We start from the raw sequence: 25213 nt of genomic DNA, 5'->3' as shown, positions 1-25213 counted from the left end.
AGCAACAGAACCAAAAAAATCTGTGCACAGGGCTCTTTTCTGAGACTGATACTCCAACCAAGGACCATTCATGGATATAAACTAGAACCCCTCCTCAGATACAGCTCATGGCTGTTCAGTATATAAGGGGATTCCATAGTAAGAGGAACAGTGACTGTTTCTAACACGAACTCAGTGGCTGGCTCTTTGACTACCACCCCCCTGAGTGGGGAGCAGCCTTGCCTCGCCACTGAGGAGGACGATGCAACCAGTCCTGATAAGACATGAGAAGCCAGGGTCAGATGGAAGGGGAGGAAGACCTCCCCTATCAGTGGACTTGGAGAGGGGAATAGGAGGAGATGAGGAAGTGAGGGTGGGATTGGGGGATATAGCTGGGCTACAAAGTGAATAAACTGTAATTGATATAAGGAATAAAAATTTAATTAAAATGTGTTAATTAATGCATCTGTTATACTAGATGCACTTATTGTAATATACTATTTTCATAGATAGACTTTGTAAGTATTAATATTTGTTCATAAATCCCCTGATTTTAAGATGCAACTTCAAAAGGCAGAAATGAGAGACTATTTTAATCCCTCATTCTTTCTTAAACTTCCCACCCCTGCTCATTCCATTTTGTTTTCCTGTAAACTAAGATCTGCTAGCTCCCATTCTACAACAGCCACGTTGTATTTTTCTTACTTATAAAGGTATTTCAAGTTAAACACAAAAGTCTAAAGATTTAGAACTAGGATCCACATGTGAAAGAAACTATATGGCCTTTCTGTTTATGTGTTTGAGGTCTATATTCTAATTTGTGGAAAAATAGAGTGCAAATGTGACCTATTTATTTGTTCATTCAAAAGTCTGTGTATCAATGTGTCAATCCCTGCTTGAGTCTGGAAGACAAAGCAGGCAACAAGACAAATATGGTATTTGACTTGCTGAAGGTTATATTCTTGTTTTGTGTGTACAAGAAAAGTAAATGATACCAATGCAACTCAACTGTTAATTAAATATTTTAAGAGGTATGAAAGCAAACGTAGAGGCAATTATGACAGTAATTGATAGAGAGTAGAGAAAGAAAATAAAGTCCAGATATGAGAAACAACTTCAAAGTAGAAAGAAAAATAAGGACAGTAGCGAAATGCATTCATTGGTTGGAGTCTGTATTACACACAGATTTGAATTCTACAAAAAAAAAAAAAAAATGTCTAATTGTAAGAAAGGCCATTATGTGTCCAAGAAAGTAAACAAATTATTATTATATGTCAGAAACAGTTTTAAAAACATGACACATTTTAAGGATTTCACAATAGGGAGGCATCACATTAACTACTATTGTAAAGAAAAATGTCAAGTTCACAAGAATTCAGTTCACTTTCCCCACCTTATGTCATGGATAGGAGGAACAATTCTTCCAGAGATATCTGTGATAATTCCATTCATTGAGGCTCCTTACCTGTGTCTTTAAGGTATCTTGTCTATCAACGTGCCAACCTATGCTACATTAGTCTCTGTTTGAGGCATCAAGCTCATATGTTTTCGATTCCCTGAAGATGGAAGCCATGTCTTCCCTATGCTTCTAGGGAACAGAGTCTAGCACAGAAGGTTGGAAGTGCGATGAAAATGAATTCGCCCCCAAGGAAGAGCTGACTCAAGGGAAAGTGTGCAGAGAAGAAAAGTAAAGACAATGATGCTGCAGGGAGCCTTGTGGAATCCAACACAAATGCGCATGCTCTGGAAAATTTCAGCACTTATTCAGTCATATCACCAGGCGGGATGAGACTGTTAGGGAAAACAAACCTCTGACAAATTACATGCCACATTAGTGCTGTTTCTCCATAACTGCTAACATGCTTTCCCTATGATTCTATCATATTTACGAAACTTAAATAAATAATAGGTCTTTAAAATTCATAAAAATAATTTTCATTATTTATCATGCTACCCATCCTCTAAATGAAATCTCTAACTTTTGAAATATGTATGAGAAAGAACAACGGCAATCATATTACTTGAAACAGAGTATATTGCTAAATTATTTATTTTATGTTTAACCAGAATAACTGAATCACTCATTCTAAATCACAGATGTCAGGGTCATTTGCCAGAGAAAAGTAGAATGTGAAAACAATTAAATTTATATGTGTTTACTGACTGACAAATTGGTGTTTATTATGCTGGGTGTTCTATAAAATGGCTTCAGGCTAAGGGTTAATAAATGTCAGTGGACATTTTGTTCAAGTTATATGTTCATCATCCATTTCCTGAGAAATTGAAATTCAGTGTTTTGTAAGGCACATACTTTCATGCTTTGAGTCCACTGCTACTAAATTTATTGAAAAATAAAATGGCTTTTCATTCAACTAGCTCAATAAATTGATGTGTATTTACCCAATCTAATCAATTATGAAGCCATTACAGCAAGAGCCTTCAAGGTACTTGCTCAACCATATTAATGTGTCATATAACACGGTGCACAGAGGGCTACTGAGCTCTTAGCAATAGGTTAGGGTGACTACTGAAACAGATTCATAAATGCTTTTTATATGACTGTCAATTGAAATTTAAGGACTGACACCCAATTTTACTACTGCAAGACTTAAGAATGCTTAGAACAGCTCGGATATATGAATCCATATTTCTACTGTAAATAATTTTACTTTTAAACATACAAATATACATACATATATATATATATATATATATATATATAAATTATGATGAAAAGCTAACCTGAACTGACATGTGCTATGTGGGCAAAACAAAGCGTAATTTTAAGTCACATTATCCGTACATGAAACATTACTTTTACTTAATTTAATGAGTATTCTGAAGCTTAAATATTGAAATAATTATTTGAGTATACAGTTAGCAAAGAAAAATATAGTTGTTCTGATTATTTCACCTTAAATTTTTTATGTCATTTGCATTATATTTATCTTAAGCAGTGTCACTGTGCTACCTCAGGAGGACTACTGGGTCTCTATTTTACAATTTTTCATGGAAGATATAAATAATATTTTAATATAAATTACATTCACATATAATTGTCTTGACCCTCCAGGCCAGCAGTGAAGCAGCATAGCCGTTTGCTATGCTGGTGGTATTGTGAGCTTCTCTCACCATCCCTCTGAAATGGAGGTGTTTGCAGCATGCACTCATTGATTTCTCAGTGCACTACAGAGCTTTCATGGAACCCCTGAATTCTCTTTCCATAAGGTTTTCTCCTGGAAATGGTATTTCTAATAATCCACACAAATTAGAGGAGGAAAAAAAAAACAGAGCAGAAGATAGATAAAAAAGAGAAACTACTGATCTATCAAATCAATAGTAAGTAATTATAAGGTAACTGCTAATAACATTTCATCAAAAAGCAACAAATAGCTCAGGGACAAAGGCTTTATCAGGTGGAAAAACTGTACAATACACAGAAATGCCTGACAGTGTGAGCCACAGCAGTGGCCACAGGAATCAGAAAAAAGAATAAAGTAGACGTTAAGAAGAAAGTCTCCATAAGAATAAAGTAGACGTTTTTGCTAATACAGCCAGTCCTGATGAGACCTGATAGGTTAAGGTCAGATAGAAGGGCAGGAGGACCTCTCCTATCAGTGGACTAGGGGAGGAGCATAGGAGGAGAAGATGAAGGGAGGGAGGGATTGTGAGGAGAAAAGGGAGGGGGCCACAGCCAGGACACAAAGTAAATAAATTGTAATGAATAAATTAAATATTTTTTAAAAGAGATGTGAAAGAAAAGTTATTGTCCAACATCACTGCTGGAAAAAAAAACACATTTTTTTTCATAATAAATGTTTTGACAATACAAACCATGCTTTCCTTTGTAAACAGAGAAAAACAACCCAGAGTCCTCATCTACCCATTCTTGGAATCTTAGTATTTTCAAGGCTGGAGGAGAATCCTCTATGAGTTTGAGGGCTTTGGATTAAATTCAAAGCTGCTCTGGCCTGTGTAGGAAGATATTAATTCAAAGAAAATGGGGTCCTAAAAGATATCTGACTTGCACATAGAACATAGAACTTCTGCTCGGATGTGGCCCGTGGTAGCTCAGTAACCAAGTAGTTTTCCAAAGTAACGGGAACAAGGACTATTTCTAACAGGATCGCGAGGGCAGGCCTTTTGTCCCCCCCCCCCCCCCCCCCAGGGGAGGAGCAGTCCTGTTAGGCCACAAGGAGGACTTTGCAGCCAGCCTTGAAGATACCTGATAAAACAGGGTCAAATGAAAGGGGAGGAGGTCCTCCCCTATCAGTGGACTTGGAAGGGGCAGGGAGGAGACCAGGGAGGGAGTTGGGGAGGGGGAGGGAATGAGGGAGCAGTATACAGCTGGGACACAGAGTTAACAAATTGTAACTAAAAAGAAAAAATAAATAAAATAAGCAACTAGCTCAAAACTGATTAATAAAATGATTTCAAGACTTGAAAAATTAAGGGTATCACCAGGATGCCCCACTTATTCTACAGTTTAGAATAAATTAGTTCAGAGAAATAAAATCTTTAAAAAATCTTCACTGAAGCTGGATAGCACAGCTGAAGATATAGCTTAGTGGCAGAATGCTGGACTGGCATGTAGAAGGCCAGGTTCCATGATAGGAAAAGCAGGCAAGCAAATGCTGACCTTAGATCCTTAATATCACACTTAAAACATTGAACAATGAAACTAAAGTTACTTTTAAATTGCATTTAATTTTTTCTTGGCACCTTACTTAGAAAATGTGAAAACAATTTTGAGTTTTTAATGACTCAGGCTCGTTATGAGCAATTATTATACTACACCATGGTCTAATGATGCCCTGAGGGACAATTGCAAGGCGCAGAACTGTCTGCTGCAGCAACCTACGCAGCCTGGCAATGCTGTGCTTTCAGTTCTGGCTTCTAACCTTGATGGGTTTTCTTTCCCACTGCTCCAAGAGGCGACTACTCAATACCATTAGCTGTGGGTCACAATCGGTCATTTCAACAGCCGACTCTACGTTTGAGCCTCCATCTAAAAGAGCTTCTCGTGCCTTAAAACCTAGTATGGGAATGCACTGAGCAAGGACCAATTGCCATTGCTGCGCTCAGTTGATGTTGTAAAAACATGCTGCTACTTGCATGTATTCCTCTAAAAACGCTTTCCAGGCTCAATACAGCTAGTGAGTCTGACAACAGGATTATTCCATGATGACATCCTGGTCACAACAATGAAAACCACAACTTAGAACCTAAAATATTTGTGTCAGTGAATCTTCACAACCTTATGAGGTACATAAAAGATCTAGTTTTATAAACTGCAATGGTAAAAATAATAATAATAATATTTTTTTTTAAAAAAAAGAGAGAATGTGGCTGAACTCCAACTGATGCTAATTTTATACATATCTGCAAGTCAATATTTACATTTAAGATTTCAGACAGTATATTTTCAACTTAAATGTAGAGTAAGAAAAGCATTAAAGTGAATGAATGTTAACTGTAGATTTCTTGAATGGTCTTCCACCAGGCTTTATTCAGGTTGCTTAAAGAGGCAGTTCATTAACACATCCATTAAAATCAAGCAGTATTAAGAGTCTGCTAAGTGTGATGTTCTGCTAGTTTAGGTTTATAATATTCTCCTTGCTGACACAAATGAAATTGAGCTAGAAAACTATATCTAAGTCATAAGTTATTATCAGCTTCCCCACATTTCATTCTTTATAATTTAATTGGAAATCTGAGAGAATTGTATAATCTTGTGACACAAAGCACATACTGGAATCCAAAGATAGGCCCCGTGTGCTGGGAATTTTATCTATTTTAAATAAAAATTACTTTGTATTAAATAATGATTTCAAATTTTTAACTTAAAGTTTGACATTAAAAATTGAGTGAGTTCTTTTAAAGTATGTGTTTCTGGCTTTTCATAAGTGAAATATAAAGCTGACTGAGTCCACATGCTCTCACCGAAAAAAACTGACAGGTACTTGCTAGCAACAGAGGACTAAAACAGGCCTGTTTGTTACAGATTGCTTACCCAATTTACATCGCTCATTTAGCAAATATCTGAAAGCACAACTCTATTTTTCTACAGTATTCAATATTCCTTGTGTTAGACATTTTAAGATACATTATTTTATGTAGTCTGAACTAATGTCCCATGCCACATAAAAATAGTATCCTTCTGGACCCTTTACATATGAAATCAAGATTCAGATGTGCCATGCTTCGTGCAAGCTATGGAATAAAGATAAGAAAACCAGCAGCTGTTTACTTACATTATGTCAGATCTTTACAGAATTAATTATTCTGATAAATATTACTGTAGTGGCGGCTATTACTATTTGAGCTAAAAGTCGCTTCTCTTTCTTTTCACTGAATTCAGCTGTAAAGAATGAATGAAGCAAAAAGAGGCTAATGATACATATAACTTAGTGGGTAAGAATGCCAGCTTTGTAAGGAGATGGACCCAAGTTGAGTCTGAGGCACCCAGAGCAAAAAACTGAGCGTGGGGGAGCAGAGTGCAGTGGTGCAGAACTTAATTCCAGCACTCTGTAGACAGAGGCAGGTGGATCCAAAGCCAGCCTGCTCCACAAAATGACTGTAGGAAAGGCAGGGCTCTGGATCTGAAAAACCCTGTCTCAGGGCCAGACGAAAGGGGAAGAGGTCCTCCTCAGTCCGTGGACTTGGAAAGGGGCAGGGAGAAGCTGAGGGAGGGAGGGTGGGATTGGGAGGGAATAAGGGAGCGAATACAGCTGGGATACAGAGTTAATAAAATGTAACTAATAATAATAAACAATAATAAAAAAAGAAAAACCCTGTCTCTATTGATAATTAATTAATTAATAATTGAATAAATGTAAAAATAAAACAAAACAAACAAACAAAACTGGGCATGGCTGCACAAAAACTTAATTCCAGCATGGGGCTGCTGGAAGCAGGTGATGCTGACATCTCCTTAGCCAATTAGGAAAGCTGAAATCACAAGATCCCTGTCTCAGCACTAGACTTGTCTCAGAACAGTGAGGCGAGACAAAAGAAAATATATACCATCCGCCTTTGTCTACAGAATGTGCATGCCTGAGTCCATGCACCCATATACTCACACGTATGAAATGCATACACAGAAAACATATCTTTACAAAATTGTTTTGTAGTATCACCACAAACCATATGGTAAAGTCTACGCAAGTGAAGCAGGAACACAGAGAAAAGATAAAAGTATTACAACTTGAGCAAACTTTAGGTATATACCTAGCAGTGGTATAGCTGGGTCTTGAGGAAGCACTATCCCAAGTACACAAAAGGGATATTTGCTCAACCATGTTTATAGCAGCTTTATTTGTAATAGCCAGAACCTGGAAACAACCCAGATGTCCATCAACGGAGGAATGGGTACAGAAATTGTGGTATTTTTACACAATGGAATACTACTCAGCAATCAAAAAGGAGGAAATCATGAAATTTGCAGGCAAATGGTGGGATCTAGAAAAGATCATCCTGAGTGAAATATCCCAGAAGGAGAAAGACAAACACGGTATATACTCACTTATATAGACCTATAAGATATGATAAACATAATGAAATCTATACACCTAAAAAAGATAATCAAGAGAGCGGACATGGGGTAAGATTATCAATCCTCGTTTAGAAAGACAGATGGGATGTGCATTGAACGTATGACAGGAGTCTACTGAGCGCATTGGAAAGACTCTAACTAGCAGTGTTTTCAAAGCAAAGACTCATGACCAAACCTTTGGCAGAGTACAGGGAATCATAAGAAAGAAGGGGAGTTAGTCTGATGAGGAAAGGATAGGAGCTCCACAAGGACCAAATATATCTGGGCACAGGGTCTTTTCTGAGATTGACATGCAACCAAGGACCATGTATGAATGTAACCTAGAACCTCTGCTCAGATGTAGCCTGTGGTATCTCAGTAACCAATTGGTTTCCCATAGTCAGGGGAACAGGGACTATTTCTAACAGGAACTCAATGACTGGCTCTTTTGCCTCCCCACACCCCAAGGGAGGAGCAGTCCTGTTAGGCCACAGAGGAGACCTTTATAGCCAGTCCTGAAGATACCTGATAAAGCAGGATCAGATGAATGGGGAGGAGGTCCCCCCTATCAGTGGACTTGGCAAGGGGCATGGTGGAGATGAGGGAGGGAGGGAGGGACTGGGAGGGAATGAGGGATCAGGACAAGGCTGGGATACAGAGTTAATAAAATGTAACTGATAAAAAAATAAAATTAAAAAAAAAGAAAATATTACAACTAACTTTAGTGAAACATATGCATTATGGATGAACTCTTAACCTTCATGTTCAACATATATCCAAGAAAATACCCTATTGAAATTGTGTAAAAAAATACAGATATTTATATGCTAATCATGTCACATAGTGTTCATCACAATGATGAAGAATCAGGAAGGGAGCTAGGCACAGTGGCACATACCTGTAATCCCAGCACTCAGGGAGACAGGGGCAGGTGGAGCTTTGTGTGTTTTAGGCAATCCTGGTCTACAAAGTGAGTCCAAGGACAGCCAGGGCTACCTAGAGAAACCCTGTCTGGAAAAACTAAAAATAAACTAAAAAAGAAAATCAGGAAGGGACAGGGAACTGAAGGGATTCGCTTATATCAGATATCAGATGTCAGGACATAGGAAAACAACTAATGATGCAAAACTAAAAGACACAATCAACACGATCAGCTAGCCCTAACACAAAGGTAAGAACAAGGCTTTGGCTGCTCTGTTACCTAAAGCACTTGAGATAGAGTGCTTGCTACAACATATCCCAAATTGTACTAGTGCTTTTAGATGCAGAGTTTTAAAAGTCTTCCTAAGGAAAAACCTAATTTTATCAGGTACTTGGTTGAAGAAGAATTTTTTTAATTTTTTATTAATTAATTTTTTAATTAATAAAATTAAAATTAATTTTTTTAAATTTTTTAATTTAATTATTTTTATTAATTAATTATTTTTTAATTTTTTATTAATTACACTTTTATTAATTACACTTTGTATCCCCCCATAAACCCCTCCCACCTCCCCTCCCGATCCCACCCTCCCTCCCCTTTCTGCATGCATGCCACTCCCCAAGTCCACTGATAGGGGAGGTTCTCCTCTTCTTTCTGATCTTAGTCTATCAGTTCTCATCAAAAGTGGCTGCATTGTCCTCTACTGTGGCCTGGTAAGAAAACAGGAACTACAGAGGTAAGCATAACCAACAGAATACAAGAAATGGAAGAAAGAATCTCAGGTGTAGAAGATACAATGGAAGAAATCAATGTATCTGTCAAAGAAAATGTTAAATCCAAAAAATTCCTGACACAGACCGTCCAAGAAATCCAAGACAATATGAAAAGACAAAACCTAAGAATAATAGGAATAGAGGAAAAAGAAGACTCCCTTCTCCAAGGCCCAGAAAATATTTTCAACAAAATTATTGAAGAAAATTTCCCCAAGTAAAAGGAGAAGCCAATAAGGATACATGAGGCCTACAGAACACCCAACAAATTTGACCAGAAAAGAAAATCCTCCCGCCACATAGTTGAAGAAGAATTTTAATATACAAAGAGGCAGTAAAATAAATCTGGAGGCTACTAGCTTCTCTTACTGTGTTGAAAAATAAGATCATGAATAGGAATAATGCAAGAGGTGGCCAATGAGATGCCTAGGGCTGTCTTGGGAAGAGGGTAGGTTAGAGGTACTTGGAAGAACCCTGCTGACCTAAGTCTGTTCCCCCGGAGGCACATGGTAAATGGACAGAAATTTTCTCTGACCTCCACACATGCCATGGCACATGCATGCACATACTGACATGTGTGTGTCCACAAAGATGATTAATAAAATTAAATGTAAAAACAAGCAAACAAATCAATGGAAAAGAAATCCTAAAGCCCAGAGATGTGCACATAAGGATATTTTAACCTTACAAAATGTATCTAGGAAAGTCAGAAGTTAGAAAAAAATATATATTTCTGGTCACTAAGCTAAATTAATGAAGGGGAAAGTCCTCAAAATGAACAATTTCATATTATTTATGAACCTTTTCAAACCTATGAGAAACCTATATTTTCTGAAAGTAAGCGGCTCGGAACAACACGGCTTATTTATCTGCGCTGAATACTAAGGAAATCATTCAGCTAGAAAACCATGAAATATCTCTTTAGAGCTTCAAAAGTCCAATCCAGACTCCAGAAAATAGACATGCTTAAACAAGCTGTTCTGTTACACGCAGATAAAAACAGGAAAAAAAAATTGATTTTATTTTTTTTAACTTTTTACCTGCTTGTTTAAAAAAAGGTCAAAAAAACTAGATATCATTATTATAGACTCCACAAAATTGCCTGACTTAAATGGATAATCACTTGAATACAGACCTTAAGACCATTTTCACAAGCATGTGCCTTGTCTTAAGCTGGAAGGTGCTTTCAGGAGAGTGGATAGCATTTTAATTTTAAGACACCGCCCTACTTTAGGCTGAGTTTCAATTTGGGAAGGAGATGTTACAGGTGAGTAAGACCTAAATACTAAGGATGTTCCCATGATATCCCTGTGCACCTAAATTTTAGACATGTGGGGAATAAATGAGACAGATAATACCAGGAACAAAGTTTATAGAGAGGCAGTAAAGCCTCACCCCTGTGCTGGCTCCGCATCAATAGAAACCTTGCTGCTAGGCTGAATAATCTCATAAAGCCTGGGAGAGAAGTTACATTTCTTCTATTCAAACCCAATTCCAGACAGGTTAGATTGATGCAGAAACTTTCTTAATCTTTTCTACAAAAGAGAATTAGTCTGTCTGAGTTCTGAAGCAAACTCAACTGTCCTTGAAACAGTAGAGTTCACTGTTTTCCTTAATCAAGCTCAAATAAGGTTCTGACTTCAACAAGGTCTAACAACTAAAAGAAGGGGAAAAGAATGCTACATGTAAATTTTTTAAAAGGTGATAAGCACATGTTTATGGCATAGCAAATAATCTCAAAAGCTATTAATAACAGTCCTAAAATAAATTTAATGTTTTAATGAAAAATAAGCTATAAATTATTGCTGTATGTTTTTGTGTTAGTCCTTTTGGGGTAGTTAACTCTGCTAAAACTACATTCAAAGCTACTTTATAATGAATCATTATTATTTTAATGAACAACAAATAGAACAGACCTTGTCTAAAATTATGCTGTATCACATCAATTAAAAACATTAAACGTTCTGGTTTATCCCAAGAAATTAAGAATGAATATTTAAGGATTTTGTGACAAATTTTAAATATATTGAAAATTCAAACTTTAAAATGCATGGATTATGATAGGTGCTACATAGGTCTGTCAAAAAAAAAAAAAAACAAAAAAACAAGTAAACAAATTACTGGATTCATCAGGAAAGGCCTAAAATAAATATCTTTTAGTTTTTCCTTACTTGATCTCTAAAAGTCTTTGGTGTGTGCTCTATCAGTTATCTCCTTAGCATATGCCTCTACAAAGCATCAACTGTATGCCACTTTAGATTTAAATTAACCACATTGGAGAGAAGTGAATATTTTTATTTCATCTTCACAGAGGTTAAAAACCAATTCTTTGATGGCCATAATAGTGAAAGAGCCTTTCGAGATGGGATAAGAAACAGGATACTAAAGCAAGATTCTAGTTACCTGAAAGGTGAACTTCTCCAGTCACTTCCAGCTCTTTAACAAACCCACTTCTGGACCTAGGCTGAACTGTACTGGACAAGTACATTATGGCTAAAGGCTCAAGATGTATATCAAGAGGTTATCAGGCTCTTGCATTGTGGTATTTCTTCTATTTTTTGTTTGTTTGTTTGTTTAGCTTCTTTTGGTCATACATCCCCTATTCTTGCCCAACCTATAAGCTGTAATTTTTTATGTCTTAAAAAGTGATTCAGAAAGGATAGGAGCTCTACAAGGACCAAATATATCCGGGCACAGGGTCTTTTCTGAGACTGACACTCAACCAAGGACCATCTATGGATATAACCTAGTACTTCTGCTGGGATGTGGCTCGTGGTAGCTCAGTAACCAAGTAGTTTTCCAAAGTAAGGGGAACAAGGACTATTTCTAACAGGATCTCAAGGGCAGGCTGTTTGACTCCCCCGCCACCCCAGGGGAGGAGCAGTCCTGATAGGCCACAGAGGAGGACTTTGCAGCCAGCCCTGAAGATACCTGATAAAACAGGGTCAAATGAAAGGGGAGGAGGTCCTCCCCTATCAGTGGACTTGGAAGGGGCAGGGAGGAGACCAGGGAGGGAGTGTGGGGTTGGGAAGGGAATGAGGGAGTGGGATACAGCTGGGACACAAAGTTAACAAAATGTAACTAAAAAGAAAAATAAAATTTAAAAAAAAAAAGTGATTCAGTTGTAACCCACACTTCATATATCGCTTCGAGACATCATGACCATGGCAACTTATAAAAGAATGCATTTAACTGATGATGGCTTATAGTTCAGAAGTTTAGTCCATTTCAATCACAGCAGGAAGCATGGTGGCACTCAGACTGACATGGTGCTGGAGAGAGATAGCTGAGACTTCTACATCTGGATTGGCAGACAGCAGGAGAAGAGAGAGATAGAGACACTTGGCCTGCTTTGAGCATTTGAAAATACAAAGGCCACACTCAGGGACACATTTCCTACAACAAGGCCACAACTACTCCAAGGACAACAACACACCTATCAATTTCACTCCCTATGGGACTATGGGACCATTTTCATTCAAACAACCACACTGACATTCTCAATTAAATTTGTTCTACTTTCAGATAGAAAAGAAAAATTACATAAAATATTATTTTTATGTAAGGGTAAATTAAACATTGTCTGTTAGAGATATTATCACACTAATACAGGACTTTAATGCTTGTCATATTAAATAGCTTACCAAACAATATACAGAACTAAATAAGAGGAGAGAGCTGACGGTAATTCTTATTAGCATGAAAAGCTTCTTAAAAAATTAAAAGCCACATTCACTATTAGTCAATTTCTCCAAAATTAGCTTTCAGTTTTTGTTGTTGTTTTGTTTTGTTTTGTTTTCAGATTTATATTTCCATTTTCCCTGTTAGTCAAGAGATTCTGCCAGCCATTCACAAAGTCCATGATTTAAATCAGTATTCAATAACATAATCATTTACTGGCAATTTGAAAAATTTGACAGACTATCTATATTTGTGTATATTTTTAATTAAATAGGATTTTTTGTAATAAATATAAAATATGACTGTGTTTTTTATTTATTTTAACTGTTATAAAAACTGTCCTTAAAAACAATTATTTCAAATTGATTATACAGTTCTGTTTGGAAGAGAATAATGGAGTGATTTATTCTCTCTCTTTTTTTAATATAACAATATAATGACCCTTCTCTTTCTTCCCTGAAAACCCTTTCTTCCGTGAAAACCCTTTCTTATCTCCCTCCTTGATCTCAAACTCATGAGGAGCTTCTAATGAACTATATCTTGCAATATTTCCTAATATCCATGTCTCTCCAAGTGAACCAAAAAAGACAAAATTGTAACTTGAATATTTAAATTTACTCTGCTATTCTTACTATAAAACGATAACTCCTCACCTGAAAATATGTTGTTATATGTGGAAAACTTGACACCTGGTTTTAACCTAAAGGCAGCAGTTAAAATAAAAATACTATATATTATCCCTTCTTATACAGTTTTATAAGAAATATAAAGTTTGTGTTTAAAATTTTGGTTCCATCCCAAATATATCTCATAAAGTACTTATAGATACCTGATAGGCTAGGGTCAGATGGAAGGGGAGGAGGACCTCCCTATCAGTAAACTTGGGGAGGGGCATGGGAGGAAATGAGGGAGGGAGAGTGGGATTACAAGGGAATGAGTGAGGGGGCTTCAGCTAGGATGTAAAGTGAATAAAATGTAATTAATAAAAAAATAAAAATAAATACAAAACCTTATGCCCTAAATTTGTAGATGAAGGATATTCATATTTCTCAGAAAAATAATAATTTACTTAAGGACAAGACACAAAATATGAGTTAACAAATATTTTAAATATAATTTGAGCATTTTCATCCATGTCCTAGATGCTTAGTTTGCAAACATACTGCTAAATATGGTTGTGTCATATGCACATTAAGTAATAGATCAATATATAATACCCATTCAAGACTGACCATTAAGATCTGATTTAGTAATGATCTTCCAGGATATGTTACAGATATATTAAAATTGATTCTAGAATACTTGCATTTATATTTATATGGGCTTATGTTAGAAATGCAAGATTAGTTTGACATTCAAAGGTAATCAATGTAATTCATTACATTAATAAATAGAAAGAAGAACTATGTAAGATTATCATTGAGCAATGATGAAGACTGAAAACTACTTTAATATAAGGTCCTTATGGTTTTCTTCCACTCCAAACTTGTAGAAATGGATTAACTTGGTAAACAAGACTCAAATATTATACAGTATAAACGAAAAGGTATTTTATTATACATAGTTATGATCATAAAGAAAACTTTTCTTTGCTTCTTCTCAAGGATGCCCAACAACTCAAGATAAGGTTGGAATATCTTTAGTAGTTGTCACATTATGAACCCTTTATGTTAAAATGTACTTATACTGATTTCACCTCAAAATGATAATTTAAGAGGGGAATGATGATTAGCTTGACTGTGATTCTCACTTTCAGAATCAGAATCTTAACTTTGGAGAATTTAACAAGAAGGGTAGTCATTTGATAATTTGGTGGTAGTAGTTAAAGCATAGTAGGCATTTAACTTTGCCAAATTTTACCTTCTTTTATCCACTGAATTTGTATAATTCCAGAGAAATGTGCAAACAGAATGCAAAATTGAAGTCTCCATGTCATAACAAGTATTTTTTTTTTTAATTCTGGCTACTTTTGGAACTTATGGATTTATCAAGAAGTTCTCTGAACCAACTGAAAAGGGGACAAGCCTTTCCCTGCTATGAACTGTCATCTGTAATTTATCAGAGTTAGAAGGCAGGCCCACAAAGTAGACAGAAAATTAAAACATGGGCAGCTCCTGATTGGAAATTTATTCATGGCAGGTAATAGTACAGGCAGGATCTCTGGCATTACTCAGAGAGAGATTTAATTCTGATAAGTTAGATGATGGCACTTGAATCAGAGATTATAAATGGTGACAGGTTGTGACATATAGATAAGATGAAAATGAGCAACATCACTCCACAGAAGTGATTCAATATAGATGAATTTCTTGAGCAGTCATATAATTACTTTTAAAAACATTTTAAAGTTTTTAAAGAACAAGCCTACACTTTAACTGAACCATGCACCACTTATATATTTATTTGTCAATAGATTATAACATTAATCAACTGATCAAAGGAAAAGAGTAGAAAATAAATTATATTTAAAATATGTAATGGAAATTGTCATTTCTGATTTCATCTGAATAAGGCACAAACTCAAAATTGTAGACAGACTAGTTATCATATGAAAAGAGCAAATGTAAAGTATTGAGTTTTTACACAGCTATATGCATGAGAGGGATAGGCACTTATAGCCTTTGAAAGTGCAAGTTTTTCATATTTATAAAGAATACTTTCTATTCAGGATTTGTAGGCCGTTTTGCATTTCTAATATAGAAGCACATTATTCCATTGCCTTTTTAAAGATATAATACTCTATACTGCAGAAACATGGTAGAGGTAAACAATTTTCCACATGGGCAGGTATCTTAATTACCTCTTTTGAATTTGTGAAGTAGTCTATTAATTGTGATCAAATCTCATTATATGTGGAGATTATGTAACACAGATTTAATATCAGGTGTTTTCCCACTGAGTGAAGGTACCACTGTCCTCATGCCTTAAATTTCACTGACCATTCACAGCAGAAGTGATCCTCCATTAACTATCAGTGCTAAAGTATGTGAAACACTGTGCTTAACAGTCTACCTCCTAAGAAAAAGTACAAGTATTACAGAAAGGGTTTAACCTTCAATGGGAAAGATCAAGGCCAATGACTCACTGTCAAGGCTGATGCCAAGCACCAACTACCTGTTATGGGAGAAAAATAATCCTGATAGTAGATGTTGTATATAACATAAGCACATTGAAGCTGATACAACAAGAAAAGTGTGCTCAGGTTAGAAGAGTAAACACTTGGAATCTTAAGTCACTAAGAGCCTATTTCATCAAACTGCAAAAAAATAAATTAAAACAGCAGAGTAGACATTTACTTGTGAATTTATTTATTAAATTTGTTTTAAAAAAGGCTTTAGAGTAATGATAACCTATGCAAGCCACAATAGTAGAAGGCAGTAAAGATTTTGAAGCTATTTCCTCTCTGATGTTAAAACCTTCCATCCTGGAGGAAAGAGTAAGATATATAAGAAGCAATGGGAAAATGGCACAACATGATACTTTTGGACAGGATGTTTGAAGGGGAAGAAAAACAGTCCATCTATCAGGGAAGCTCCTTAAATGAGGAAATAAGCAAGTCAAAATAGCTTAAGGTAGTCCCTGAAACTGACAAGATTCAGAAAGTCCCTTTGTCCTCAAGAAGATATAACCTGAGAATCACTCTCAGATAAGCAGAGCTGCTTAGACAAAACTTAGAACAAAAAGCTTGACAGAAAAGGGACCAGGCAAACCACCTAGACCAACTGAGCTGCCAGGAAAAGATGCTCTCCAACACTGTGAACATTTCAGCTGAATAAATTTAAATAGAATAATCTGAAAAAAAGTAGAATTCAAATGTTTTCAACTGATATTCATTACTTACTGTAAGGAGAAATATAATTAATACATGATGTCATTCACTTCAAAAGTAGCAAAGATCCTGGTAACTAATATACAGTTTGAATGTCTCCAAGTATCTGATATCCCACAATCTCTAATCCTTTAAATTTTGATGCTACAAGTTGAAAATTCCAGACCCAGTCTCATGATATTGGGTAAGGACAAAATGCATGCATGTTAAAATACTCTATAAACTACCAGAAGCTTTAATAAATTAACTTTTTAAATAGTAAAAATTAGTTTATCTATTCTTGAAACAGGATATATACAAAATAACCTCACTTATGTTTAGTAAATTAGCTGCAGACAGAAACATTGAACTACTGCTTACATAAAACATAAAATATGAATTTTAAGTGGTCTACTTAAAGCAATGACTATTTCTTTAACAAAATATTTTCTGACTGATCCAACAAGATAAAGCTAATAATAATGTTATTAATAATGACTCACATTAAGACTTAGTGTGTCAATACCACCAAAATATTTTAAATACATATTTATAAACTTGAAACAAAATATTCCATAAATAGATGTACTGTACAATAGTTAAAATTCTTTACATAATGTTTAGGAATCAAAGTAAAACCATTAATTAACAGTCAGAGAACACAGAAAAAACTGATTTACTGAAAACTTGAAATTATTTTTAAATAACAATAAACTTCATGTTATATGCACTTACCTGGAATAGATAAATAATCTACTATCCCAAAGATCATGGGTCCCTCTGGGTCCAGAATGAAAAAAACAAGAATCAGTCCCATCAAACATGTTTAACCCATCTTCTGAATTTTTTGAAGCATGGCTATGTACCACATCTAAGAGGACTACGATGCCCATTGAATGTGCTGTGTCAACAAGTTCTTTCAGTTCTTCAGGAGTTCCATAACGACTGAAAGAGAAGGGCACAGAAAATCATCACATCACATTGAAAGCCAACAACAATAGTATATAAATGTCTATGCACAGCACAGTATTAAATATTTTTAAAACATAAATGAGGTATGATAGTTCTTATATACACTCAAAGGTGCTATTTGTTATAAAGAAAATTAAATGTATTAAATAAAAATATTAATTAACTAAAGCTATTAAATGGAACTGATATGCTAAAAAATTGCATTTGGGATAAACAATATTAATAAAGCTCTATGTTTTCATCCTCTGGGCTTCTAACCAAGCCAATCATGTTTACTTATGCTTTCCAGCTGCTTATCCCTCTGTCAGCAAACAGCTGAACTGATAATAAAGGGCCTGTGAGTACTTCTTTCATCAAATACTCAACGCTGTCCATTCTGCATTTGTTCTTAAATCAGAATATCCATGGAATTAGAGAGTCAAGAGAATGGGCCATGTCTGACCAACAGTTCACATATGCAAAACAGATGGGTATCTTATAAGCTGTCTCCTAGTCTATCTGTAGTAGAAAAAAAATAACTTCCAGAAAGGCTTTCTATCACCTCATGAAAATCTTCATTTTACTATTTTCCATGCATCAATTTTGACCTCTAGACATGTAAGTGTCCATGAACTCTCATCCCATGAGATGACACACTCCTTCATAGCAGAGGCTATGTACATGTGCCTTTTCATGACACAGTACAATGCTTAGCAAATAGTTAATGAGCAACTCCACTGAGCAATTAAGAACTGCTCCTTCAAACAGTAAAACAAATCATGTTAACTTCTAGAAAAGCACTGTGATCCTAATGTCATTAAAAATGAAGACTGAAGTCATGAGGTAATTTCTTATAATATTATGTTCTTCTGCATCTACCACTTCCTTTCCTTGTAATTGCCACATTGAGTTGGTTCTACTCACTGAATAACATGCTTGATGAAAATGCAGTCCTAAGTTTCATTCACCCATTTCTTTCATTCTTATCAAATGTGTATTAAGATATCTACCATAACCTATGAAATTCTTCATATTGTAGAGACTGCATATTGTACATTATTAACATCAGTGTTCTAATATTTACATGAGAATGAGGAGTCAGAAACATGGAAACATGAAAAAATATATGAAGAATAATGTAGCAAATAATTTTCCCAAGGCAAAATGAAAAAATAAATTTCAAGAACAGTCATCAGTGAGTGGTTCCTACAACTGATATTCAGCAAGAAAAGAGTGAGGAAAAGACAAAGATATCTAAGAGGAAACCATTCAGAGAAGTGAGTACAGGCAGGGAGCAGACAGGCTGTAGTGAGTTTGAAGCATAGGAAAACCACACCAGATATGGAACAAAATTAGAGAGTCAGAGACAGAGACAAGGAGACAGAGTAGCCTACCTGATAAATGCTGACACATGACCGAAGGAAATATGTAATTTTCTGAAAGATACAGTAAATCACTGAAGGGGAGCCTGAGCAGGAGATTCATATGACTTAACTTTCATCTTTAAGCTTTACTTAGGCTATACTACAGAAAACAGACATGTGAATCAAGACAAATTTAATGAAGAAAGCGTTCAAAAGACCGATAAAGAATTACTGAAACAAGCCAAGTCAACGATTGGCAACTTAGACCAGACTAGGAAGACTGGAGCAAGTGAGCAGCCAGATTTAGGATCCAATGTGAAGTGGTAGATGGCTAAGCTTCATTATAAGTAGAATACAAAAAGGGATAGAAACGAAGAAGTATAATGCCAAAATTCTGGTTTTAACAATTAGAAATTGAAAATGTCACTTAATGAATTAGAAATATGATGGGATAAAGAGTTAATAAAATGTAACTAATAAAAATAAATAAATAAGAATGTGAAGTAGGGGGCAGAGCCAAGATGGCGACTAGCACACACAGTTTCCGAGCTGTGGAAGAGATAAAGTTCTGAGTTGATGAGTGGAAGAACTTCTGAAGCCAGGGAAACAAGAGAGAGACTTTCTAAACAACAGGAAACATCTCAGGAGGTGAAAACCTTGGTCTCCAGTCACCCAGGGACTTGTTTGGGGAAGGTGAGAAATGATCCTTTGATCTCTCGGCACTCCCCTCCCCCAGACCTCCCTCCTCCTCAGCACAGCGGACTAGACTTTCTCAGCGCTGACCTAACTGCCTGGGGCCTGCAGCCACTGAGGCGGAGCCCCAAGCCCTTTATCAGCAAAGGCCAGCAGTACTGTGTATTGGAGCCCCAGATCCGCGCGGCGGCTGAACCATCCTCCCAGGGCTTGAGTCTGCTAGACGCCATACTAGCTCCTCAGAAGCACCATCACTGATGATACAGCCCGCCCAATCCCACAGTGACAGAGAATACGCTATATACTCACCAAAACCAGACAGAAACGCCATACAAGCTAGACACACCAGGCGCTGGGCCTCCCAAGCTTGGAGAGCACAGTGAACAGACCCCAGGACTTCCCAGAAAGCATCTGGATTAGCAACCCAGTCTCCAGTTACAGCGGAACTTTCTAACCTGGTGGCGGAGCAGCACTAAGCTGGCGGGGCACATCAGCCCTCCAGTTTAAGACTAACCAGGGCCAAACCAGAGAACAGAAAGCCTGGTTACCCCGATTCCCACTGACGTGACCACCCTGAAATCTCCAGCTGCAGCAAGAACTCATAACCTGGCAGTGACAGCAGCACGGAACTGGCAGAGAACATCAAAGAAGCAGGCCCAAACCAGAGAACAGAGAGCCCAGATACCCCGATTTCTACCAAGTGACCTGCCTGTAAGTGAGTGCACCCTTGAGAATCTGCAGCTCCCCTGATCCTGGGTCCTTCTAAAACAGAAGCCAGGCATCCAACCCCCTCCCACCCATATACCCACTTTGGGAAACAGAGGGGCACTTGGAACATTGAAGTTCCTGCTCTGTGGGTCTAATTGAGGAGTTAAGGCAGTTAATGCCAGAAATTGCGCTACGATCATCACTAGCGCCTGCAACATATACATTGCAGAGCCCCTCCCACACACTCAAGGGTTCAACATGAGCCATCACTCTGTCCCTCAAGACACACGCCCACACCCACTTACACACACACACACACACACACACACACACACGCACGCTTGCATTTGCCTTTGTTTGCGCCTGCGTACTTTCCTCCCACAGGTACAGCTAGTCCTCAGCACACGCTAAGGACACGGGACCTCTCTCAACTTCCTGAAGAATTCTCCAGACTCGAGAGAGAGACAGTACCAGTCTGATCAGCAGAATCCAAAAACAAACAGGGAAGGTCTCAGATAAGCCAATGGCCAGGGGTAGGCAGAAGAACACTTCCAACATAAATCAGGACATCATGACTTCACCAGCAAACCCCAAAATCGATGGATACTCCAATTCATCAGAAGCACAGGAAAATGACCTTAAAGCCATGCTTGCTCAATTATTTGAGGCTCATAAGGAGGAAATGAAAAAAACTTTCAAAGGGTTGGCCAGTCAATTGGAGGTAAAGAAAGAAGAAATAGACAAAAGCCTTAAAGAAACACAGGCAAACATAGCCAAACAAATACAGGCACAAGTAGAGAAAAAATTAGTGGCATATAAAAAGGAAATGAACAAAGAAATAGAGTCCATCGTAGAGAGACAAGAATCCAAATTCAAACACATGAAAGAAATGGTGCAAGGCATGAAAACAGAATTAGAATCAATAAAGAAAACACAAAATGAGAAAACTCTTGAGCTGGAGAACTTGGAGAAAAGATCAGGAACCACAAAAGTAAGCATCACCAACAGAATACAAGAGATGGAAGAGAGAATCTCTGGAGCTGAAGACACACTTGCAGAAATTGATACTTCTCTCAAAGAAAAAGTAAAATCAGAAAAGTTCCAATCACAAAATATCCAAGAAATCAGGATGCTATGAAAAGACAAAATCTAAGAATAATAGGAATTGATGAAAAAGAAGACTCCAGGCTCCAAGGTCCAGAAAATATTTTCAAGAAAATCATAGAAGAAAATTTTCCCAACTTAAAGAAAGAGATGTCCATAAATATACAAGAGGCCTACAGAACACCAAATAGACTAGACCAGAAAAGAAACACATCACGTCACATCATAGTGAAAACACTAAATCTACAGAACAAAGAAAAGATATTAAAAGCAGCAAGGGAAAAAGGCCAAGTAACATATGAAGGTAGACCTATCAGAATCACACCAGACTTCTCATCAGAAACTATGAAAGCCAGAAAGGCCTGGGAAAGTATCATGGAGACTCTAAGAGATCACAAATGTCAACCCAGACTAGTATACTCTGCAAAGCTTTCAATCAACATAGATGGAGAAAACAAAATATTCCATGACAAAAATAAATTTATGCAATATCTATACAGCAAACCAACCCTACAGAAGATACTAGAAGGAAAACTCCAATCCAACGAAAATGAATTCACCCAAGAAAACAGGGCATACAGATAATATCCCAACAAAAATGAAAAGAAAACAAGCAATGAAACAGGGTAAGATCACCAACTCCATTACAAAAGGAACTAACATTCATTGGTCACTATTATCTATCAATATTAATGGACTCAACTCACCAATAAAAAGACACAGGCTAACAGAATGGTTACAGAAACAGGATCCAACATTCTGTTGCACCCAAGAAACACACCTATGCAACAAAGATAAACACTACCTCAGAGTAAAGGGCTGGAAAAATGTTTTTCAAGCAAATGGTTCCAGAAAACAAGCTGGAACAGCCATCCTAATATCTAATAAAATAGACTTCCATCCAAAGTTAATCAAAAAAGATAAGGACGGCCACTATATTCTCATCAAAGGAAAAATCCACCAAGAGGACATCACAATCTTGAATATATGCCCCAAATACAAGAGCACCGACATTCGTAAATGAAACATTATTAAAGCTTAAATCATACATTGATCCTAATACCCTAATAGTGGGAGACTTCAACACTCCACTCTCACTAAGGGACAGATCAACTAGACAGACACCAAATAGGGAAATAAAAGCACTCACAAAATCCATAAATCAAATGGACCTAATAGACATCTACAGATCTTTTCACCCAAACTCAAAAGAGTACACCTTCTTTTCAGCACCACATGGAACCTTCTCCAAAATAGACCATATAGTTGGTCACAAAGCAAGCCTCAACAGATACAAAAGGATTGAAATAATCCCTTGTATACTATCTGACCACCATAGACTAAAGCTGGACATCAACAACAACAGAAACAACAAAAAGCCGACATGCACATGGAAACTGAACAACTTACTACTCAATGACAGCTGCGTTAAGGAAGAAATACAGAAAGAAATTAAAGACTTCCAAGAATTCAATGAAAATGAAGGCACAACATACCCAAATTCATGGGACACATTGAAAGCAGTGCTCAGAGGAAAATTTATAGCAATAAGTGTCTACGAGAAGAAATCTGTAACATCACATACAAACAACTTAATGGCCCAACTGAAAAACCTAGAAAAAAAAAGAAACAGATACACCCAAGAGGAGAAGACGGCTGGAAAAAATCAAACTAAGGGTGGAAATCAATCAATTAGAAACAAATAAAATTATCCAAAGAATCAATGAAACAAAAAGCTGGTTCTTTGAGAAAATCAATAAGATAGACATACCCTTAGCCAAACTAACTAAAAAGCAGAGAGAAACTATCCAAATCAGCAAAATCAGAAAGGAAAATGGGGACATAACTACAGACACTGAGGAAACCCAAACGATTGTTAGGTCATACTACAAAAGCCTATATGGCACAAAATTTGAAAATCTAAATGAAATGGATAACTTTCTTGACAGATTCCATCTACCAAAATTAAGTCAAGATCAGGTAGAAAGACTGAATAGCCCTATATCTCCCAAGGAAATTGAAGCAGTCATTAACAGTCTCCCCTCCAAAAAAAGCCCTGGACCAGATGGCTTCAGCGCAGAATTCTACAAGACCTTCAAAGAAGTACTAACACCAATTCTCCTCAAACTATTCCACAAAATAGAAATAGAAGGAACACTACCAAACTCATTCTATGAAGCCATAGTCACCTTGATACCTAAACCACACAAAGATCCAACAAAAAAAGAGAACTTCAGACCTATCTCTCTTATGAACATTGATGCAAAAATACTCAATAAAATACTTGCAAACCGAATCCAAGAACACATCAAAGATATCATCCACCATGACCAAGTAGGCTTCATCCCAGGAATGCAAGGGTGGTTCAACATACGGAAATCTATAAATGTAATCCACCACATAAACAAACTGAAGGACAAAAACCACATGATCATCTCCTTAGATGCTGTAAAAGCATTTGACAAAGTCCAACACCCATTTATGTTTAAAGTCTTGGAGAGATCAGGGATACAAGGCACATACCTAAAGATAGTAAAGGCAATATACAGCAAGCCTATAGCCAACATCAAACTCAATGGAGAGAAACTTAAATCAATCCCACTGAAATCAGGGACAAGACAAGGCTGCCCACTCTCTCCATATCTCTTCAACATTGTACTTGAAGTCCTAGCCAGAGCAATAAGACAACTAAAGGAAATCAAGGGGATACAAATCGGAAAGGAAGAGGTCAAAGTGTCACTTTTTGCAGATGATATGATAGTATACATGAGCGACCCCAAAGATTCAACCAGAGAACTTCTTCAGCTGATAAACACCTTCAGCAAAGTGGCAGGATACAAAATCAAATCAAAAAAATCAGAAGCCCTCTTGTATACCAAAGACAAAAAGGCTGAGAAAGAAATTAGAGAAACAACACCCTTCACAATAGCCACTAATAACATAAAGTACCTTGGTGTGACTCTAACAAAGCAAGTGAAAGACCTGTTTGAGAAAAACTTCAAGTCTTTGAAGAAAGAAATTGAAGAAGATCTCAGAAGATGGAAAGATCTCCCGTGCTCATGGATTGGTAGGATTAACATTGTGAAAATGGCCATCCTGCCAAAAGCAATCTACAGATTCAATGCAATTCCCATCAAAATACCAACTCAATTCTTTACAGACCTTGAAAAAAAGATTCTCAGCTTCATATGGAGAAACAAAACACCCAGAATCTCCAAAACAATCCTGTACAACAACAGATCATCTGGAGGTATCTCCATTCCCGATCTCAAGCTGTACTACAGGGCAACAGTAATAAAAACTGCATGGTATTGCCATAGAAAAAGAAAGGAGGATCAATGGAACCACATAGAAGACCCAGAAATAAACCCACACACCTATGAATACTCAATATTTGACAAAGAAGCCAAATCCATTCAATGGAAAAAAGACAGCATCTTCAACAAATGGTGCTGGACCAACTGGATGTCTACATGCAGAAAAATGAAAATAGATCCATATTTATCACCCTGCACAAAACTAAAGTCCAAGTGGATCAAGGACCTCAACATAAAACCAGATACTCTAAATCAGCTGGAAAAAAAAGTGGGAAACAGCCTAGAACTCATTGGCACAGGAGACAACTTCCTGAACAGAACACCAACAGCACAGGCTCTAAGAGCAACAATCAATAAATGGGACCTCATGAAACTGAAAAGC

The 25213-nt window shown here is 36.8% G+C and overlaps 1 protein-coding gene across 2 annotated transcripts in view; it reads right to left on the bottom strand.

The window, feature by feature from the left end:
• The window catches only part of Gbe1 (1,4-alpha-glucan branching enzyme 1), a 275110-nt gene that overhangs the window by 111729 nt on the left and 138168 nt on the right, over positions 1 to 25213 (bottom strand). For both annotated transcript variants that reach the window (XM_055594620.1, XM_055594627.1), the window contains exon 7: positions 17430 to 17639. In XM_055594620.1, the coding sequence (XP_055450595.1) occupies positions 17430 to 17639 (210 nt within the window). The remainder of the gene's footprint in view (positions 1 to 17429; positions 17640 to 25213) is intronic.

Source organism: Psammomys obesus, unplaced genomic scaffold (genome assembly GCF_907164565.1).
Source record: "Psammomys obesus unplaced genomic scaffold, mPsaObe1.curated_primary_1811, whole genome shotgun sequence".
In the NCBI taxonomy this organism is placed as follows: Eukaryota; Metazoa; Chordata; class Mammalia; order Rodentia; family Muridae; genus Psammomys; species Psammomys obesus.
This window is presented reverse-complemented; position numbering and strand designations above follow the sequence as displayed.